Source organism: Pan paniscus, chromosome 6 (genome assembly GCF_029289425.2).
Source record: "Pan paniscus chromosome 6, NHGRI_mPanPan1-v2.0_pri, whole genome shotgun sequence".
Lineage (NCBI taxonomy): Eukaryota > Metazoa > Chordata > Mammalia > Primates > Hominidae > Pan > Pan paniscus.
This window is the reverse complement of record NC_073255.2, coordinates 9,647,868-9,664,456: the sequence shown is the minus strand read 5'-3', so window position 1 is coordinate 9,664,456 and position 16,589 is coordinate 9,647,868. Positions and strand designations below refer to the sequence as shown.

The window sequence follows — 16,589 nt, the reverse complement described above, 5'->3', positions numbered from 1 at the left end:
AGGTGTGAATAAAATATCTTTATTCTTGCATATGATGAAGCGAGAAAAAAAAAATCCTTATTCTTAGGAAATGCATGTCGTGGTATTAAGAAAAAGGGTACGATATATATATATACACACACACACATATATAAAATCGCACTCTCAGATAACATACATATATAGAGAAAACGCTAAACATGGCAGAGCACTAAAAATGAACAAATCTGGGCAGAGGACATGCAGGAGTTATTTGGACTCATCTTGCAACATTTTTGGAGGCGTGCAACTTTTTCAAAACGTAAAATTTTAATAACAAATTAGGGCTGGGCACAGTGGCTCTCGCCTGTAGTCCCAGCACTTTGGGAGGCCAAGGCAGGAGGATCACTTGAGGTCAGGAGTTCAAGGCCAGCCTGGCCAACATGGTGAAACCCCATCTCTACTAAAAATACAAAAATTAGCCGGGCATGATAGCGCACCCTTGTAATCCCAGCTACTCGGGAGGCTGAGGCAAGAGAATCGCTTGAACCCAGGAAGTGGAGGTTACAGTGAGCTGAGATCACGCCACTGCACTCCAGTCTGGATGACAGAGAGAGACTCCATCTCAAAATAAAAAAAAGAAAAAAAAATTAGTTACTATAAAACTCATACCAAAGAAACACACACACACACACACACACACACACACACAGCCTATCTTTCCTGTATGTAAACACTAACCTTTAGAAAATAATAAGAAAAAAAGATCCTATTCATATTCCCAAAACCCAGGATTCAACCTGACAAGAAACACAGGCGGTTCGATGTGGAGAGAAATTGGTAATAAAAGGTGCTGATGAACCCAGGTAAACGCACTGATGTGGAAGAGTAGAAGTCTGTGGCCTAAGGCAGGGGTGTGCAGACGGGCCACCAGGCATGGCCAGAAGGAAATAACACAGGCTCTGGGGTCCACATGGTCTCCAGCTCAGCTCAGCAGCCACAGACAGCACTTAACAAATGTGCCTGGTGTGTTCCAATAAAACTTTATTTACAAACACAGGCAGCTGGCAGGGTCTGGCCCACAGGCTGCAGCTGGCTACCCTGATCTGAAAAGTTGGCCGTGAATACCGGCTAGCTGTTCAGTGGGCCACTGTCATCTTCTTCCTGAGCACGTTGCCTTCCCTTGGAGTGGCCGGAGACTGAGCTCTGGTCACTGGCTTGAGTGGAAGTGAGATCTGCTACTTCTGGGCCTGGCCTCCCCTGAGCCTCCCTCTTTTCCTCCAGATGCAGACAGCACTGCAGCAGGTGCAGCCATGCCCAGGCCGCCGGACTCCAGACAGTGCCAGCCTGGGTCCCTGAATCACACCTTAAGGGAGGCATTTTCTTTTTTTTGCTTATTGAGACAGTCTCGCTCTGTCGCCCAGGTTGGAGTGCGGTGGCAGGATGATCTCGGCTCACTGCAACCTCCGCCTCCCGGGTTCAAGGGATTCTCCTGCCTCCGTCTCCCACGTAGCTGGGACTACAGGAGCACACCACCATGCCTGGCTAATTTTTGTATTTTTAGTAGAGATGGGGTTTCACCATGTTGGCCAGGCTGGTCTCGAACTCCTGGCCTCAAGTGATCCACCCACCTCAGCCTCCCAAAGTGTTAGGATTACAGGCGTGAGCCACAGCACCTGGCCCGAAGGAGGCATTTTCTGCCCACCATTCAGAAACATCTACTGTGGACTTTCCATAGGCAAGGTTTTGGGGTTTATCTATTAGAAGGGCTAGCAGGTTATAGCAGATGACACCTGGAAGTGTGTCTTCACTGGCACTGGGCGAGGCACTGAGAACAAAATGCCTCCCGACAGAACCAGCCCCTGCCCACGAGGGACTCGCAGCTTCTGGGAGACGGAGACACCCGGTATTCACACCAACGCTGAATGACCACCTCGCAAGTCCCACCAGCTCAAAGCACGAGTACTCCGAGGGCTTATTAAGCAAAGGCTACCTGGTACAACCGTGTGACGGGTAGACGACAGACATGTCACGCGCACACACCTGCTTATCAAGGAAATTACAAATCTGCAAGGACATGAGCAAAATACTAATATTTATGAGCTCACCTGTAATCCACCCACAGCCAATACACACAGTAAATCCAAGCTAGACAGAGCCTCGGCGATTTATTTCCCCTACATCAGCAAGCTTGTCCCTCTTCTTTATTATCCATCAGAATCTCCTAGATGATTTGCGTCTTTCCTTTGGCTTCAAGAAGGAGAGTTAAGACAGGGACAAATGGAAGCCTCCCCTCCTAATGTATGTCAGGGGTCAGACTCAGCACAAGATTCTTTTTTTTTTTTTTTTTTTTTGAGACAGAGTCTTGCTCTGTCGCCCAGGCTGGAGTGCAGTGGTGCATCCTTAGCTCACTACAGCCTCCACCTCCTGGGTTCAAGAGATTCTCCTGCCTCAGGTTCCTAAGTAGCTGGGATTGCAGGTGCACGCCACCACACCCAGCTAATTTTTGTGGGAAATTTTTTTTTTTTTTTGAGACGGAGTTTCGCTCTTGTTGCCCAGACTGGAGTGCAATGGCGCCATCTCGGCTCACCGCAATCTCTCCCTCCTGGATTCAAGCAATTCTCCTGCCTCAGCCTCCCAAGTAGCTGGGATTACAGGCATGCGCCATCACGCCCGGCTAATTTTGTATTTTTAGTAGAGACGGGGTTTCTCCATGTTGGTCAGGCTGGTCTCGAACTCCCGACCTCAGGTGATCCTCCCACATTGGCCTCCCAAAGTGCTGGGATTACAGGCGTGAGCCACCACGCCTGGCTAATTTTTGTATTTTTAGTAGAGACGGGGCTTCGCCATGTTGGCCAGGGTGGTGTCGAACTCCTGACCTGTGATCCTCTCACCCTGGCCTCCCAAAGTGCTGTGATTACAGGCATGAGCCACCGCGCCCCGCCTTGAGCCACATTTCAAACACTCAACAGCCACACATGCCTAGCGGTGGCCATGTTGGACAGCACAGATATAAAACATTTCTACCACCATAGAAAGTTCTACACTCGCCATGGCATCCCTGATTGGCCAATCCAAAGGTAGGCAGGCCTGTAAAATCTGTCCACACCACAATTTACGGAGAAAAAGAGAATTGCAAAGGAAGCTGGATATTCTAGCAAAATCTTCTTGCAGGTTAGGAACCAAATTAGGGCTGCAAGTGTTCCCTGGTTAATATGGACTCCAACCCGAGGGAGGTGGGTGTTCTTAAGGGAAAGATGTTTTCATCAAGCAGCGATGAATCACTGTTCCCAATGCCAGGGCTGTACGGCCAAGCAGACAGAATGGCTCCATCCCAAGGGCAGAGGTAGCGGACACAAACTTTGCAGTTCTCCTTCTTCTGGAGCCTCATGGCTAAGGCCGGCCTGTTCCGTTGTCTGGCAGTATCAGCTATCATTTTAAACATTCTTTCAAAGCCAGCTCCAAAGAGTTACTAAGTTTACAAATCATTTTTCATTGACTAAGTTCCAGCCACAGCTTCTTGGTAAGGCGCAGGAGGTTCCCTAATTTCATCAGTAAACTGTATCCAAGTCACAGGATGGGAGGGTGTATTTCTGGGAAGGTTTTCTATAGACGACTAATCCCACCCGGGGCGGCTTGGGCATTTATCCGGGCGTCAGTCCCTTTGGCTCCTGGGTTTGGGGAATGAGACGGTCTCTGCTGACAGACGCCCTGCAGCTCCCTGCTACTAACTGACCCCTGTGGACTCCCAGTCACCAGGTGAGACCCACACGGGCCATCCTACAGACAAGGCTGGCACAAAGCTCCAAATCTAGGCTATGATACTATTTTTGGGTTCCATATGCTGCCCCCAACAAAAACAAAAATAAAGGACCAAGCCCCAGAATCCATTTGTGAGAGAGGGCACTGTTGGGGTCTGTGGGCGGGGCTGGGAGGAGCCTCTATCACAACTGTAGGTCTGGAAAAACAGTAATGACCTTTCCCCCTCGTGATACAAATCACAAGAAGCAAAGCTTTTTCACAACAGGCAGAAGATTGCTTTTATTCTCTGTGTACTGCTGATTTGCTGTGATTTATAGTGAGAAGGGAAAGAGAGAGAAATTTCCTCCAAGAGTTCCTATCAGACTGGGGAGGGAGAAAATGAATTTTTATGTTTATCCAAAGTGGCATAGTTTTTCAGAAAGTCTGCTTATTTTGATGTAAATGTTCCAAAGTAAAAAATAAAATAAAACAAAAAAAAAAAAACCTAGAAAAGTTTCATGAAAAATCCCACACAACAATGTCTCCATACAAACACATTCTGGCTGGGCGCGTGGCTCAGGCCTATAATCCCAACATTTTGGGAAGCCCAGGTGGGAGGATCATGTGAGCCCAGGAGTTCAAGACCAGCCTGGGCAACATAGTGAGACACTGGTCTCTATAAAAAATAATAAAAAGAAAATTAGCCAGGCATGGAAGTAGGCACTGTAGTATCAGCTACTCAGAAGGCTGAGGCAGGAGGATCGTTTGAGCCCAAGAATTAGAGGCTACAGTGAGCTGTGATCATGCCACTGTACTCCAGCCTGGGCAACAACCCCTTGTCTCTACAGAAAAATAACTTTTGTTATTTTATTAAAGAGATTATTTGAAGCCAGATGAGGTGGCTCACACCTGAGCACACTGGGAGGCAGAGGCTAGAGGATCACTTGAGCCTAGGAGTTCGAGGCCAGCCTGGGCAACAGAACAAGACCGTCTCAAAATCAAACAAACAAACAAACAAAAAAACAAGACAAATTCTGTTACTGACTTTACTCCAGGACTCACCTGGGACACCCCAACCCTGTCCCACCTCCCCCATCACTCTGCTGTTCTCCAGGGGAAGGGACACCCACATCCGTGGCTGAAAGGCCAAGGGCACCATCAGAGAGCGGCTTGGGCGACAGAGGCCCCCAGGGAAAATAATGGCAGTAACTAACAGGATGAATCGTGCCACTCTAAATCATCAAAAAATTACTGTACATTTAAAAAAATATACTAACTGTAGCCAAGTCATATCACAACATGCTAATAAGGCCAATGACTAAATTATATAACTTTATTTCTATAAAAATATGCTTTTGCTGTGAACCTAAAACTGCTCTATAAAAAGTCTATATAAAATATGCTGTGTCACTCAACTTTTAAAACAGCTTTAAAAATTAACTGACTACAAAAAGCCTGTTCCTATAAAAGATTTCTGTTTTTAAAAACAGAGTTTATTGGGTTCGAAGGGATCAAGTTTAACTATCAGCTGAACCTCAGGATAAAACAGACTTTGTTTTGTATAATTAACATTAGAAGATCTGCATAACTCAATCAATATTCTTGCCAATGGCCAATGTATGATGTTACAAAATCACACAGGGGTGGCAAAGGACTCATTCAAAATGAAAGAGCAATAGGTTTTAATGTAACACAGTATAAAACATCTACGGATATTATAGCAGAGGATGACTTAAGGATATTATAGCAGAGGATGACTTAAGGATATTATAGCAGAGGATGACTTAAGGCCAGGAGTTTGAGACCAGTCAGGGAAACGCGGCAAGACCCCATCTCAACCAAAAATAAATAAATAAATAAATAAAAGAAATTAGCTGGTCTGGTGGTGCTCACCTGTGGTCCCAGCTACTTGGGAGGCTGAGGCAGGAGGACTGCTTGAGCCCAGGAGGTCAAGGCTGCAGTGAGCTATGATTGCACCACTGCACTCTAGCCTGGGTGACAGAGCAAGATGCTGTCTCAAAAAAATAAATAAATAAAAAGAAACTACCCAGCCGGGCGCGGTGGCTCAAGCCTGTAATCCCAGCACTTTGGGTGGCTGAGGCAGGCGGATCACCTGAGGTCAGAAGGATGACCTGAGGTCAGGAGTTCGAGACCAGCTGGCTTACATGATGAAACCCTGTCTCTACTAAAAATACAAAATTAGCTGGGCATGGTGGCACATGCCTGTTTATCCCAGCTACTCGGGAGGCTGAGGCAGGAGAATTGCTTGAACCCAGGAGGCGGATGTTGCAGTGAGCTGAGATCGTGCCACTGCCCCTCCAGCCTGGGCAACAGAGCAAAACTCCGTCTCTAAACAAAACAACAAAAAAAGAAACTACCCCTTGTCAGGTTTTAGTGAGGTCTCAAGGAACATTCACAATATCTGAAAAGGCTACAAAAATACTCCCTTTTCCAACTACGTATCTGCAGGAGGCTGGCTTTTCTCCATGTACTTCAGCCTGAACACGCATCACAGCCGACTAAAAGCGGAGGCAGCCATGGATTCCAGCTGTCTTCTATTACGCCAGACATTACAGAGTTCTACCAAAAAAACTCTTATTCTTTTCTTGGGGTGGGGGTATATAGTTTTTTTTTCATAAAAATATTTTTGAAATAGAGTTATTATTACCATTTTTGAGTAGATAAATAAATATGTATATTTTAATTTCTAATACGGTCAGTGTCAACAGATATAGCTCATATAAACCAAAGCTCTTTGGGGTCCCCAGTAATGTGTAGGAGTATAAGAGTATAAAAGGGCCTTGAGACTAAAACAAATCTGGGAATTGCTGGTATAAGCAGAGAATGTCCAGCAGCCATTCTGCCCAAAGAGAACCATGCCCTTTGACACTTAGGGGAACAGGTTAGAGGACAGCTTCATAATAACAGGGTCTCTGCTGAGGGGCAGGGCCTCTCACCCTGGGTACATGGGAGCCACTGAGGTTTCTGGGCAGAGAGGCAACATGATCAGAGCTCAGCGTCCTCTGAGGAAACAGATGGAAGACAGTTCACCCCTTTCCCAGCAAGGTTAAATGCAGTACTGAGGGCAGACGAGATTCTTCTTAATCAAATCATGTATAACGGCCTGGGCCGGGCGTGGTGGCTCATGCCTGAAATCTCAGCACTTTGGGAGGCCGAGGTGGGTAGATCATTTGAGGTCAAGAGTTCAAGACCAGCCTGGCCAACATAGTAAAACCCCCGTCTCCACTAAAAATACAAAAATTAGCTGGGCGTGGTGGCAGGCACCTGTAACTCCAGCTACTCGGGAGGCTGGGGCAGGAGAATCGCCTGAACCCAGGAGGCGGAGGCTGCAGTGAGCTGAGATTGCACCACTGCACTCCAGCCTGGGAGACAGAGGGAGGCTCTCTGTATGTCTATTGATCAGTTTGTCTACTTCCTGAAAAGTATTCTTAGGAGAGAAAAGCTACGCTTTGCAAGCAGTTCATGATTTAATGATGAAACTGTTATGTTTAAGTAAAGCAAAACATGCCCAAACTCATCTTCACAGCATCCGAGGAAAACATACATCATCAACACTGTAGAAATGGGTCAGGTGAGGCGAGTTCTTGAACCCTGGTTCCTCCGATTCCTGGCAGCACGCCTTCCTGGTTACGCACATTCTGTTTTTTATCCTTTTTAATTACCCGGCAACATTTTACCAGGAAACTAGAAACTCGTGAAAAGTAATAGTCGCAATGAAAATTAAGTACAAGATCGCCCAACAAGTCACGATGCAGGGGCCTATTTCCAGGAAATCAAACTAAAAGCATTTTATATAATCCTCTCATTTTAATATGAAATGCTTTAAATGTAGGGTAATTATGGAAATGAGGCATTGCTGCAATTTGAGTTGTCATTAATTTAGCAAGTTTATCCTCTGACATTCACAAGATGCAAAAACAGCAAATCGTAAATTACTCTATCTCCAAATCAAATGCTTTAGTCTCATTTCAGCACATAATTTTAAACATAGCTGCGTCTTTTTCAAAAGTACTAAATATGAACACCACTACATCCTACACTTTTAGCACCCACAAACCCTTTTTCTCCATCAGTATGACAAAGGCTTTCATGCAAATATTCTAAATTCAGTTCAATAATACTACACGACAACACCCTCCTCATAGACTGACTTTTAAAATTCTATGTAAGTTTTCTTAAATGGGCGGCAAGCCCAAAAAATTCAGCATACACCAAATACTAGAAAGTGGCTCATATTTTTAACATCGACCCAATGTACTTGCTACTTGCCCACAAAGCTTTTTAAAGTAACTTTAACCAGTTGACAGTCTAACTTGGAACAAATATATGTGATACACAAAAACTGCCAACTAGCAAAACACTAAGAATAAAGCCTTTATTTGGAGATGCCGCATTTCATTTCTTGGCTATCAAGATACAACCGGACTGAAACTAAAGCTTCACCCCGTTCCGCGAAGCGGCTCCCCCTCCAACCTCTGCAGCAGTGATTGTTCTCCCCAGCTCCGGTTCAAAACCATCACCCAACGGGAACGTTCCTTCCTTCAGCAGATCCTGCACCTGGATCTGCTCCTCTCCAGTCCTGGGGCCACCAGGTCTCAGGAGTCGGACCTGATGCCCGTCTTTGTCTCCTCTGTGGCTTCCTTCACTAACAGACCCTCCCTAATCACAGCTCTTCCCTTCGCCTTTGGCACTGCAGGCTGATCCTTCACGTGGAGAAGCAAGACAGCACCACCTGAGTTTTCACGTCTACTCGCTGGAAAGAGACTGATCTGACACCCTTTCTTGTCCCAAGTGCAAAGCCCAGCTCAGCACATACGCCCACTCCTGCACCAGCCAAGCGTGACCCACCCAGGCGCTGGGTCACCTAAGGGGACTGGGTGAGGGCAGTGACAAGGGTGGGAAAACCCCAGGAGAAGAGGAATGCCGTCACCGTCCTTGATGCCATGTAGTGGGGCATTCGACTTCCCCAGGTCTGGGGCACTTTTCCCATTAATTTCAAGATAATGTCACATCAATCTGTAACTAATTTTATGATGGTTATACAATGTATAACTAATTGTATAACTAATTCCATATTCTTCAAGTGACTAGTTGGAAATAGCCATGAGAAACTGGCTTCCGTATGTTTTACTTATTAATTATTTTTCAGGTCAGACAGGTAACGTGCGACGTCGTTAACAAGGTTCCAGGGTGGCACATCTCACTCGCTGCATGAAAACACCCAATTGTCATGCTCATGAACAACAAAAGGATCTCCGGATGTTTTTATAGGGGCTAAAACGTTTATGTAGTAAAATGCTTTGCTGGTTACAATTACTTTTTCTGCTGGCACATATGCAGAGGCTGTGATCCATAACACCTGCCACTCACAATACGCCTCTCAGCAGGTGGAGCATGGCAACCCAGCCACGTATCCGATGCTGGCAGCCAAAATGAACCACAAAAAAGTACAGGTGGCCGGGTGCAGTGGCTCACATCTGCAATCCCAGCACTCTGGGAGGCTGAGGTGGGCGGATCACCCGAGGTCAGGAGTTCAAGACTGGCCTGGGCAACACGGCGAAACCCCCTCTCTACTAAAAATACAAAAATTAGCCAGGCGTGGTGGTGGATGCCTGTAATCCCAGCTACTCGGGAGGCTGAGGCAGGAGAACTGCTTGAACCTGGGAGGCAGGGGGTTGCAATGAGCCAAGATGGTGCCACTGCACTCCAGCCTGGGTGACAAGAGTGAAACTCCATCTCAAAAAAAAAAAAAAAGTGCAGGTGAGAACAAATTAAGGGATCCAACGCAATGACCACCAAAAGCTGCTAATGTTACAAATTGGGGGGGACACCCAGACATTTTCACCTCTGCGTGCACCACCACCTAGAAGGCAGTTCTGGCAAAAAAGCAAAACAAAACACTTGAGTCTGATGGAATCCCCGGGTCTAGTAACCAGTTTACAGGAATGACAAGGGGGAGGGACATAGTGAATGGATGGTGGCAGAATCCAATCTGTAAAGGCAGGTGTGGGGAACTACACAGGACAAATGACTCCATGAGAAAACAGCAGAGGGTGCCGGGCGTGGGGGCTGCAATCTCAACACTTTGAGAGGCTGAGGCGGGCAGATCACTGGAGACAGGACTTGGAGACCAGCCTGGCCAACATGGTGAAACCATATCTCTACTAAAAATTAGCCAGGTGTGGTGGCGAGCGCCTGTAATCCCAGCTACTTGGGAGGCTGAGGCAGGCGGAATCGCTTGAACCTGGGAGGTTGCAGTGAGCCAAGATAGTGCCACTGCACTCCAGCCTGGGCGACAGAGCGAGACTCCGTCTCAAAAAAAATAAAAAGAAAAAAAAGAAAAGAAAAAACAACCATGCTGACAGTCAGAGAAACCTACGCACTGATTATTTGAGGACAGTAAGAAATTATTATTCATTTTTTAGGTGTGATAATGACACTGTGGTTTTTTTTTTTTTTAAGAATTCTTATCTTCTAGAAATTTTGGTTGAAATATTTATAGACAAAGTAAGATGACATCTGTGATTTGCTTCTAAAGAACTGGGGCGAGGGGGAAAGGTGAATGAGGGTGAAGATAAAACAAGCCTGGCCACAAGATGATAGCTGCTGAAGCCGGCCGCAGCCATGTGGAAGCTTGTTACTCTGTGTCTATGTTTGAAATTGTCCATGATAAAAAGTATGTATTTAAAAAAGCAGCTGGGCATGGTGGCTCATGCCTGTAATCCCAACACTTTAGGAGGCCAAGGTGGGAGGATCGTTTGCGAGCAGGAGTTCCAGACTAACCTGGGCAACATGGTGAGACCCTGTCTCTACAAAATTAAAAAATAATTTTAAAAAGTAACCACATTCACTTCAGAAAACATGGAAAACACAGAAAAGTATAAAGAAAAAAAGACACCCATATGAATCTTACCAAAGTTACCACAAACAGAAGTCTTGTTCTCATTGTGATTATTCAAGCCATCCACATTTACTATAAAAATACTGGGCGAAAAGCCTTTAGAGAAAGAGGGAAGAGCAAGTATGGGATACGCACAGGGTCTCAGGTTCATGAGGAAAACAAATTTTTTGAATTTTGAATTGGGTAAATGAAATTCAAAATTAAGTGGCATCAAGAATTCAGTTGGGGCCGGGCGTAGTAGCTCACGCCTGTCATCCTAGCACTTTTGAGAGGCCAAGGCGGGTGGATCACCTGAGGTCAGGAGTTCCAGACCAGCCTGGCCAACGTGGTGAAACCCCGTCTCTCCTAGAAATACAAAAATTAGCCGGGCGTGGTGACGTGCGCCTGTAATCCCAGCTACTCAGGTGGCTGAGGCAGGAGAATCGCTTGAACCTGGGAGGCGGAGGTTTCAGTGAGCTGAGATCACACCCCTGCACTCCAGCCCGGGCAACAGAGTGAGACTCCGTTGCAAAAAAACAAAAACGAAAACGAAAACAAACAAACCAAGAATTCAGTTGGATACATTAACTATGTAAAAAGGAAAAAAAAGGCCGGGCGTGGTGGCTCACGCCTGTAATCCCAGCACTTTGGAAGGCCGAGGCGGGTGGATCATGAGGTCAGGAGATCGAGACCATCCTGGCTAACACGGTGAAACCCCGTCTCTACTAAAAATACAAAAAATTAGCTGGGCATGCTGGCAGGTGCCCGTAGTCCCAGGTACTCGGGAGGCTGAGGCAGGAGAATGGTGTGAACCCAGGAGGCAGAGCTTGCGGTGAGCCAAGTTCGCGCCACTGCACTCCAGCCTGGGTGACAGAGCAAGACTCTGTCTCAAAAAAAAAAAAAAAAAAAGAAAAAAAATTAAGTGGCATCAAGAATGACAGCACACACACACATGTGCACACACACACCTCACCCCCCTCCCCATAACCGAAGGCTGTCTGAATTCCCCCCCGTGACAGGCTCATGGTCCTTTTAGGACACCAGACTAAATCGATGATGCCGTTTTTCTCCTACGGAAGCTGCAAATTCATGTACTCATTAATTTGTTCACTCAACAAACAGAACCCAGTTGTTGCATACCTAATAGGAGCCAGTGCCTGCACTAGGTCTCTGGTGAAAGATCATAAATTCTCGGCCCCAGTCACAGGGAGCTTATGGTCTAGAAGAAACGCTATCACGGAGACCCGGGCAGTTCCTCCAAGTCAACACCAAGCAAAGCTGAATCAGAATCCACGCACACTCCCCCTGTGCCTGGGAGCTCTGGCGAGATGCTTACCCACCAGGCGTAGTGTCACCCAGTAGAGCAAGATCAGCTCTACGCTGGGTCACAAGTCTTTTTTTTCCCCCACCAATAATTAAAAATATTGAAGATTTGGAATTACATACTTCCAGTAACAAATAGGGGTTGAATTCTGGCATCCTTCCTGAGTGGGAGCTCTACTGGAAGTGTGTGTGGCATGTACCTGTCCCAAGGTGAAGAGGGTGGCCCCGGACAACATAGCTTTGGAAAATGGTGTGGGCACCAACACAACATAGACCTCCCACCAAATCCAAGCACGTCCAAGGCAATCACATTCCAACACAGCAAGAGAATCTGTAGTTTACAGTAAAGAAATTCACAATTTCCAGTAGCAGTGGCAATACCAGGTATCAAAGCCGGAGAGAAAACAGACACAGTAATTCCTGACATTCGGTGATGAATTTCCCATTCAGGGTGACAAAAACTTACGCATCTAACTTCCTTGCGCTGAAATCCTTAAAATTTCTTAATGACTTTCAACATAATAGGCTTAAGAATCGTTTTTTGGGTTTTTTTTCATTTTGTTTTTTATTGAGATGGAGTCTTGCTCTGTTGCCCAGGCTGGAGTGCAGTGGCGTGATCTCAGCTCACTGCAACCTCCACCTCCCGGGTTCAAGCGATTCTTCTGTCTCAGCCTCCCAAGTAGCTGGGACTACAGGCGTGATCTACCACGCCCAGCTAATTTTTATATTTTTAGTAGAGACAGGGTTTTGCCACATTGGCCAGGGTGGTCTTGAACTCCTGAACTCAAGTGATCCACCCGCCTTGGCCTCCCAAAGTGCTGAGATTACAGGCGTGAGCCTGTAGTCCAGGCTTAAGAATCTTTACCTAACCAAATGTAGTCCAGGCTTAAGAATCTTTACCTAACCAAAAAAGTTTATGACAGCCTGTTCTACGTATGTGACTACTTAGGTGTAAGTTTTCTAAAATTTAAACAAAAAAAAAAAAAAAAAAAAAAAAAAGTGAGGCCGGGCGCAGGGGCTCACGCCTGTACGCCTGTAATCCCAGCACTTTGGGAAGCTAAGGCAGGCAGATCACGAGGTCAGGAGATCGAGACCATCTTGGCTAACACGGTGAAACCCCATCTCTACTAAAAATACAAAGAATTAGCTGGGCGTGGTGTTGTGCGCCTGTAGTCCCAGCCACTCAGGAGGCTGAGGCAGGAGAATCTCTTGAACCCGGGAGGTAGAGTTTGCAGTGAGCCACTGCACTCCAGTCTGGACAACAGAGCGAGACTCCATGACAGAAAAAAAAAAAAAAAGCAAATAGCTCTTTTCTAGGAGGGTGGACATGGACATCCACTTAATGTTTTTCCTTCTGCACATTTGCTTTGTTCTTGTAAATTTTACATTGCTGCCTACATAGATATTGCTCACATGTGCAGGTGAAGTCAAATAAAAACAGACAGGCGCAGTGGGCCAAGCACTTCACGCACATCTAATGCACCAAGTCAGCGGGCGGGCATCTGTGTAGCCTGACAGCTCCACCACGATGCCTGGTAATGCACCCACTGAGAACACGAGCTCCCTGGAGCATAAATGTGCAAGGACTGTATACACCGATAACATTTCATAAATAACAGGCTTGCTACTGGCCTATTCGTAGACGATCTGAGGTTGAAATTTTTTCCCCTTGAGTTAGAAAAAAAAAATACCGTGAAAGCCTCCTTCAAGATTCACTAAAGCTGGGTCTGACTCAGGAGTGTACCTGTTTCCACGGCAGGGGCAGGAAACCTGAAAACAAGACTTTAATGGAAGTACTTAGTGAACCTGAGTTATATAAAGGTGCGTCTGTAAAGCAGGCCTCTAAGGGGGGCCTGGGGAGCCTACCTGTCATTTTCTTACTGGAGGGGAGAGTGGCCAGGAAATGCATTTAATGGCCCCAAACGGAGAGAGTGTATTGGTTATGGAAGAGAGAGAACACACTAATATCTGAGGCAAAGAACAAATTTGTTATCTCCTGAGTTCTGATTTTACCAAAATGCACACCTTTCAGCACTGTTAGAAAAAGGTACACTTCCCCTCTCACGCCCCAAGAGGGAGTGAGTCATTGTTGATGTTGCATTTTAAATTATTCAATGCGATATTTGTAACCAAACATGCCAAGACTAAAAAAGGGGAGAAGTTTACAGACACAAACTTTGGGCCCTGGGAATTACCCCAGCAAAAATTCCCCAGACGCAAGGCGTTTATAAAAGGGAGTAATTAGACAGACAACCCTGAACAAGAACCACATTGAAGAAATATAAACACTGGTGATGAGTTAGAGGCAATCACTAAATAGAAAAAGAAAGTGGCTCCAGAGGAAATGAGTAATTAAACAGGCTTTCTCCTGATCAACAGACCTTGAGGTCCGGGGCAGAGCAGAGGGTGCGGAGGGCAGCGGAGCTGGAAAGGAGGGAACCGGAATGGGCGGGAGGTGACCACGGGATGCTACGAAAAGGCACCGACAGGCCTGGGCAGCCGTCCAGGCCCAGCTGGGTCTCTCTGCCCTGGCGACCTCGGGCCCGGGGGAATCTAATTTGATCTTGGGGTCCCGCTACTCCATCCAAGGAACACTAGTTGGGGAGGTAAACTGAGGCACAGGCTTCCTGTCCTCGCCCCTCCCCGCCAGGCCTCTGCTCCTTCAGCACAGCCCACACTCCTAGGGACCTCGCACTTCCCGGAGCAACACCCTCCCACTGTCCTGGGTGAGTGTGTTGGGGTCCCCCAGGACCCAGACTGGATGGGGTGGGGGTGGCCCAAGGGTCCAGACCAGACAGGGTCAGGGGTGGCCACTGGGGTCCAGGACGGCAGGGATCAGGCACTGGGGTGACTTGAGGCCCTGGCTGGTGGGGGTCGGGGGTGGTCCTGAGAACCAGGTCAGGCTGGGGTGACCCTGGAGTCCAAGCTGGTGGGGGTCCAGGGTGACCTGGAAGGGTTGAGGGTGATCCCCAGGCCCAGGCAGCAGGGACTGGGGTCAGGGTGACCTCAGTAACCCAGCTGGGTGGAGCTGGGGTGGGAGTGGCCCTGCGAGCCCAGGCTTGTGGGGTTAGTGGTCAGGGGTGACTCCGGGGGGGCCTAGGAAGTGGGGGTCGCGGTTGACCTTGCGTGTTTAGGCAGGCTAGGGACGTAGATGACCCCAGGGATCCAGGCCAGTGGGAGTTCAGAATGACCCCGGAGTCCAGGCCGATGGGAGCTGGGGGGCAGCAGGGATCTGGGTCAGGGGTCTAAGAGGCCCAGCCAGATGGGCTTGGGGTATGGGTGGCTCCAGGAGCCCAGGCCGGTGGGAGATGAGGTCAGGGGTGACCCCAGGAGCCGCAAGGTGTGGGTCAGGGTTGACCCCAGAGTCCAGGCCGGTGGGGGTCGGGAGCGACGGGGTATCCAGACCGGGGAAAGTGGAGGAGATCCTCAGGCTGGAGCCTCCAGAATCGGGGTCGGGGTGACCCTAGGGACCCAGGAGGCGGGGGTCGGGGTTGACCCCGGAGTCCAGGCCGGTCGGGAGTTACCGGGGGTGGGCCGGGGGGTGGGGGTCGAGGCCGAGGAAGCTGGAGGGGGATCCCCAGGCCCGGGCCTCAGAGATCGAGGTCGTGGGCGAGCCCCGGGTGCGGGCGGCGGGGGTCGCGGGGCCACTCACTGCTTGGGCAGCTGCAGGGCGGGCGCGCCGCGTCTCTGGAAGGCCCCGTCCACGAAGACGCCGTTCTTGCCGAGGCAGCGCAGGTAGAAGTGCGGCTCCTGGAAGCTGAGCTGCAGGTGGCGCCGCGAGATGAAGCTGGACAGGCCCATGCTCAAGTCCACCGAGCCCTGCGACGAGTTGCGGCCGATGGTGACGCTGGGCTGGCGCATGAGGAACTCGAACTCGCGGCCCTCCAGCCGCGCCAGCGCCGGCCCCGGGCTCTGCCGTACCGAGGCGGCCGCCGCGGCCACCAGGGCCGGCGCCGCGCCCGCGACCGCGGAGTCCCCGGATACCCCGGAGGAGCCCCCGGAGGAGCCCGCGCCCGCGATCGCGCCCGGAGGCAGCGGCGGTGGCGGCGGCGGCGGCGGCCCGGGCGGAGGCTGGGGCTGCGCGGGGGCCGGCGGGGGTGCGGCCGCGGGGAAGGCGGCGGCGGCGGCTGCGGCGCACAGCACTGGGCTGCAGGGCGCCGAGCGCAGCGCGAGCAGGGCGCGGGCGCCGCTGTCCTCGCCGACTTCGGCCATGTTCGCGCGGCTCCGAGCGGCCTCCGGCGGCGGCGGCTGCAGCGGCGGCGCGGGGGGCGGGGAGGTCGGGGCGCTGGGCGGGCGCGGAAACCCGGGCCAGATCGCGCCGGCGCGGAGCGGAGCCTCCCAGCCCACCGTGCGCCTCGCCTCGCCCGCCCGCCCGCCGGTCCCGCCCAGCGCAGCCCACGTGGCGCGCGCCAGCGGGGGGCTGGGGGCGAGGCCTCTGCCGGGAGGGCCGGCGGGCCCCCAGTAGAGCTGGGCCCGGCGCACCTCGTCCCCTCCCCGCGGGGCTGCAGGCGGCGGGCGCCCTTTCCTCCATCCGGGGGGAAGAGGGGACCCCTGAAATGCCCAGCCGGAAAGTTTTGAGCCTGGGTCATTGGAGAAAGGGACGGATGACCTCAGCAGTCTCCCCGCCCCAGACACTCCAGGCCCCCAACCCTAAAGTGTAAGATAG

General features: G+C 49.7%; 1 protein-coding gene and 1 non-coding gene across 2 annotated transcripts in view; both read right to left on the bottom strand.

The window, feature by feature from the left end:
• The window catches only part of FOXK1 (forkhead box K1), an 89,146-nt gene extending 72,982 nt beyond the window's left edge, over positions 1–16,164 (bottom strand). Inside the window, exon 1 of the mRNA XM_034963557.3 lies at positions 15,576–16,164. Within this exon, the coding sequence (XP_034819448.2) occupies positions 15,576–16,135 (560 nt within the window). The 5' untranslated portion in view covers positions 16,136–16,164. The remainder of the gene's footprint in view (positions 1–15,575) is intronic.
• LOC112440607 (small nucleolar RNA U13) lies at positions 8,869–8,973 on the bottom strand. The gene has a single exon (XR_003028631.1). It is a non-coding gene; the product is annotated as a small nucleolar RNA U13 (small nucleolar RNA).
• Positions 16,165–16,589: the final 425 nt, after the last annotated feature.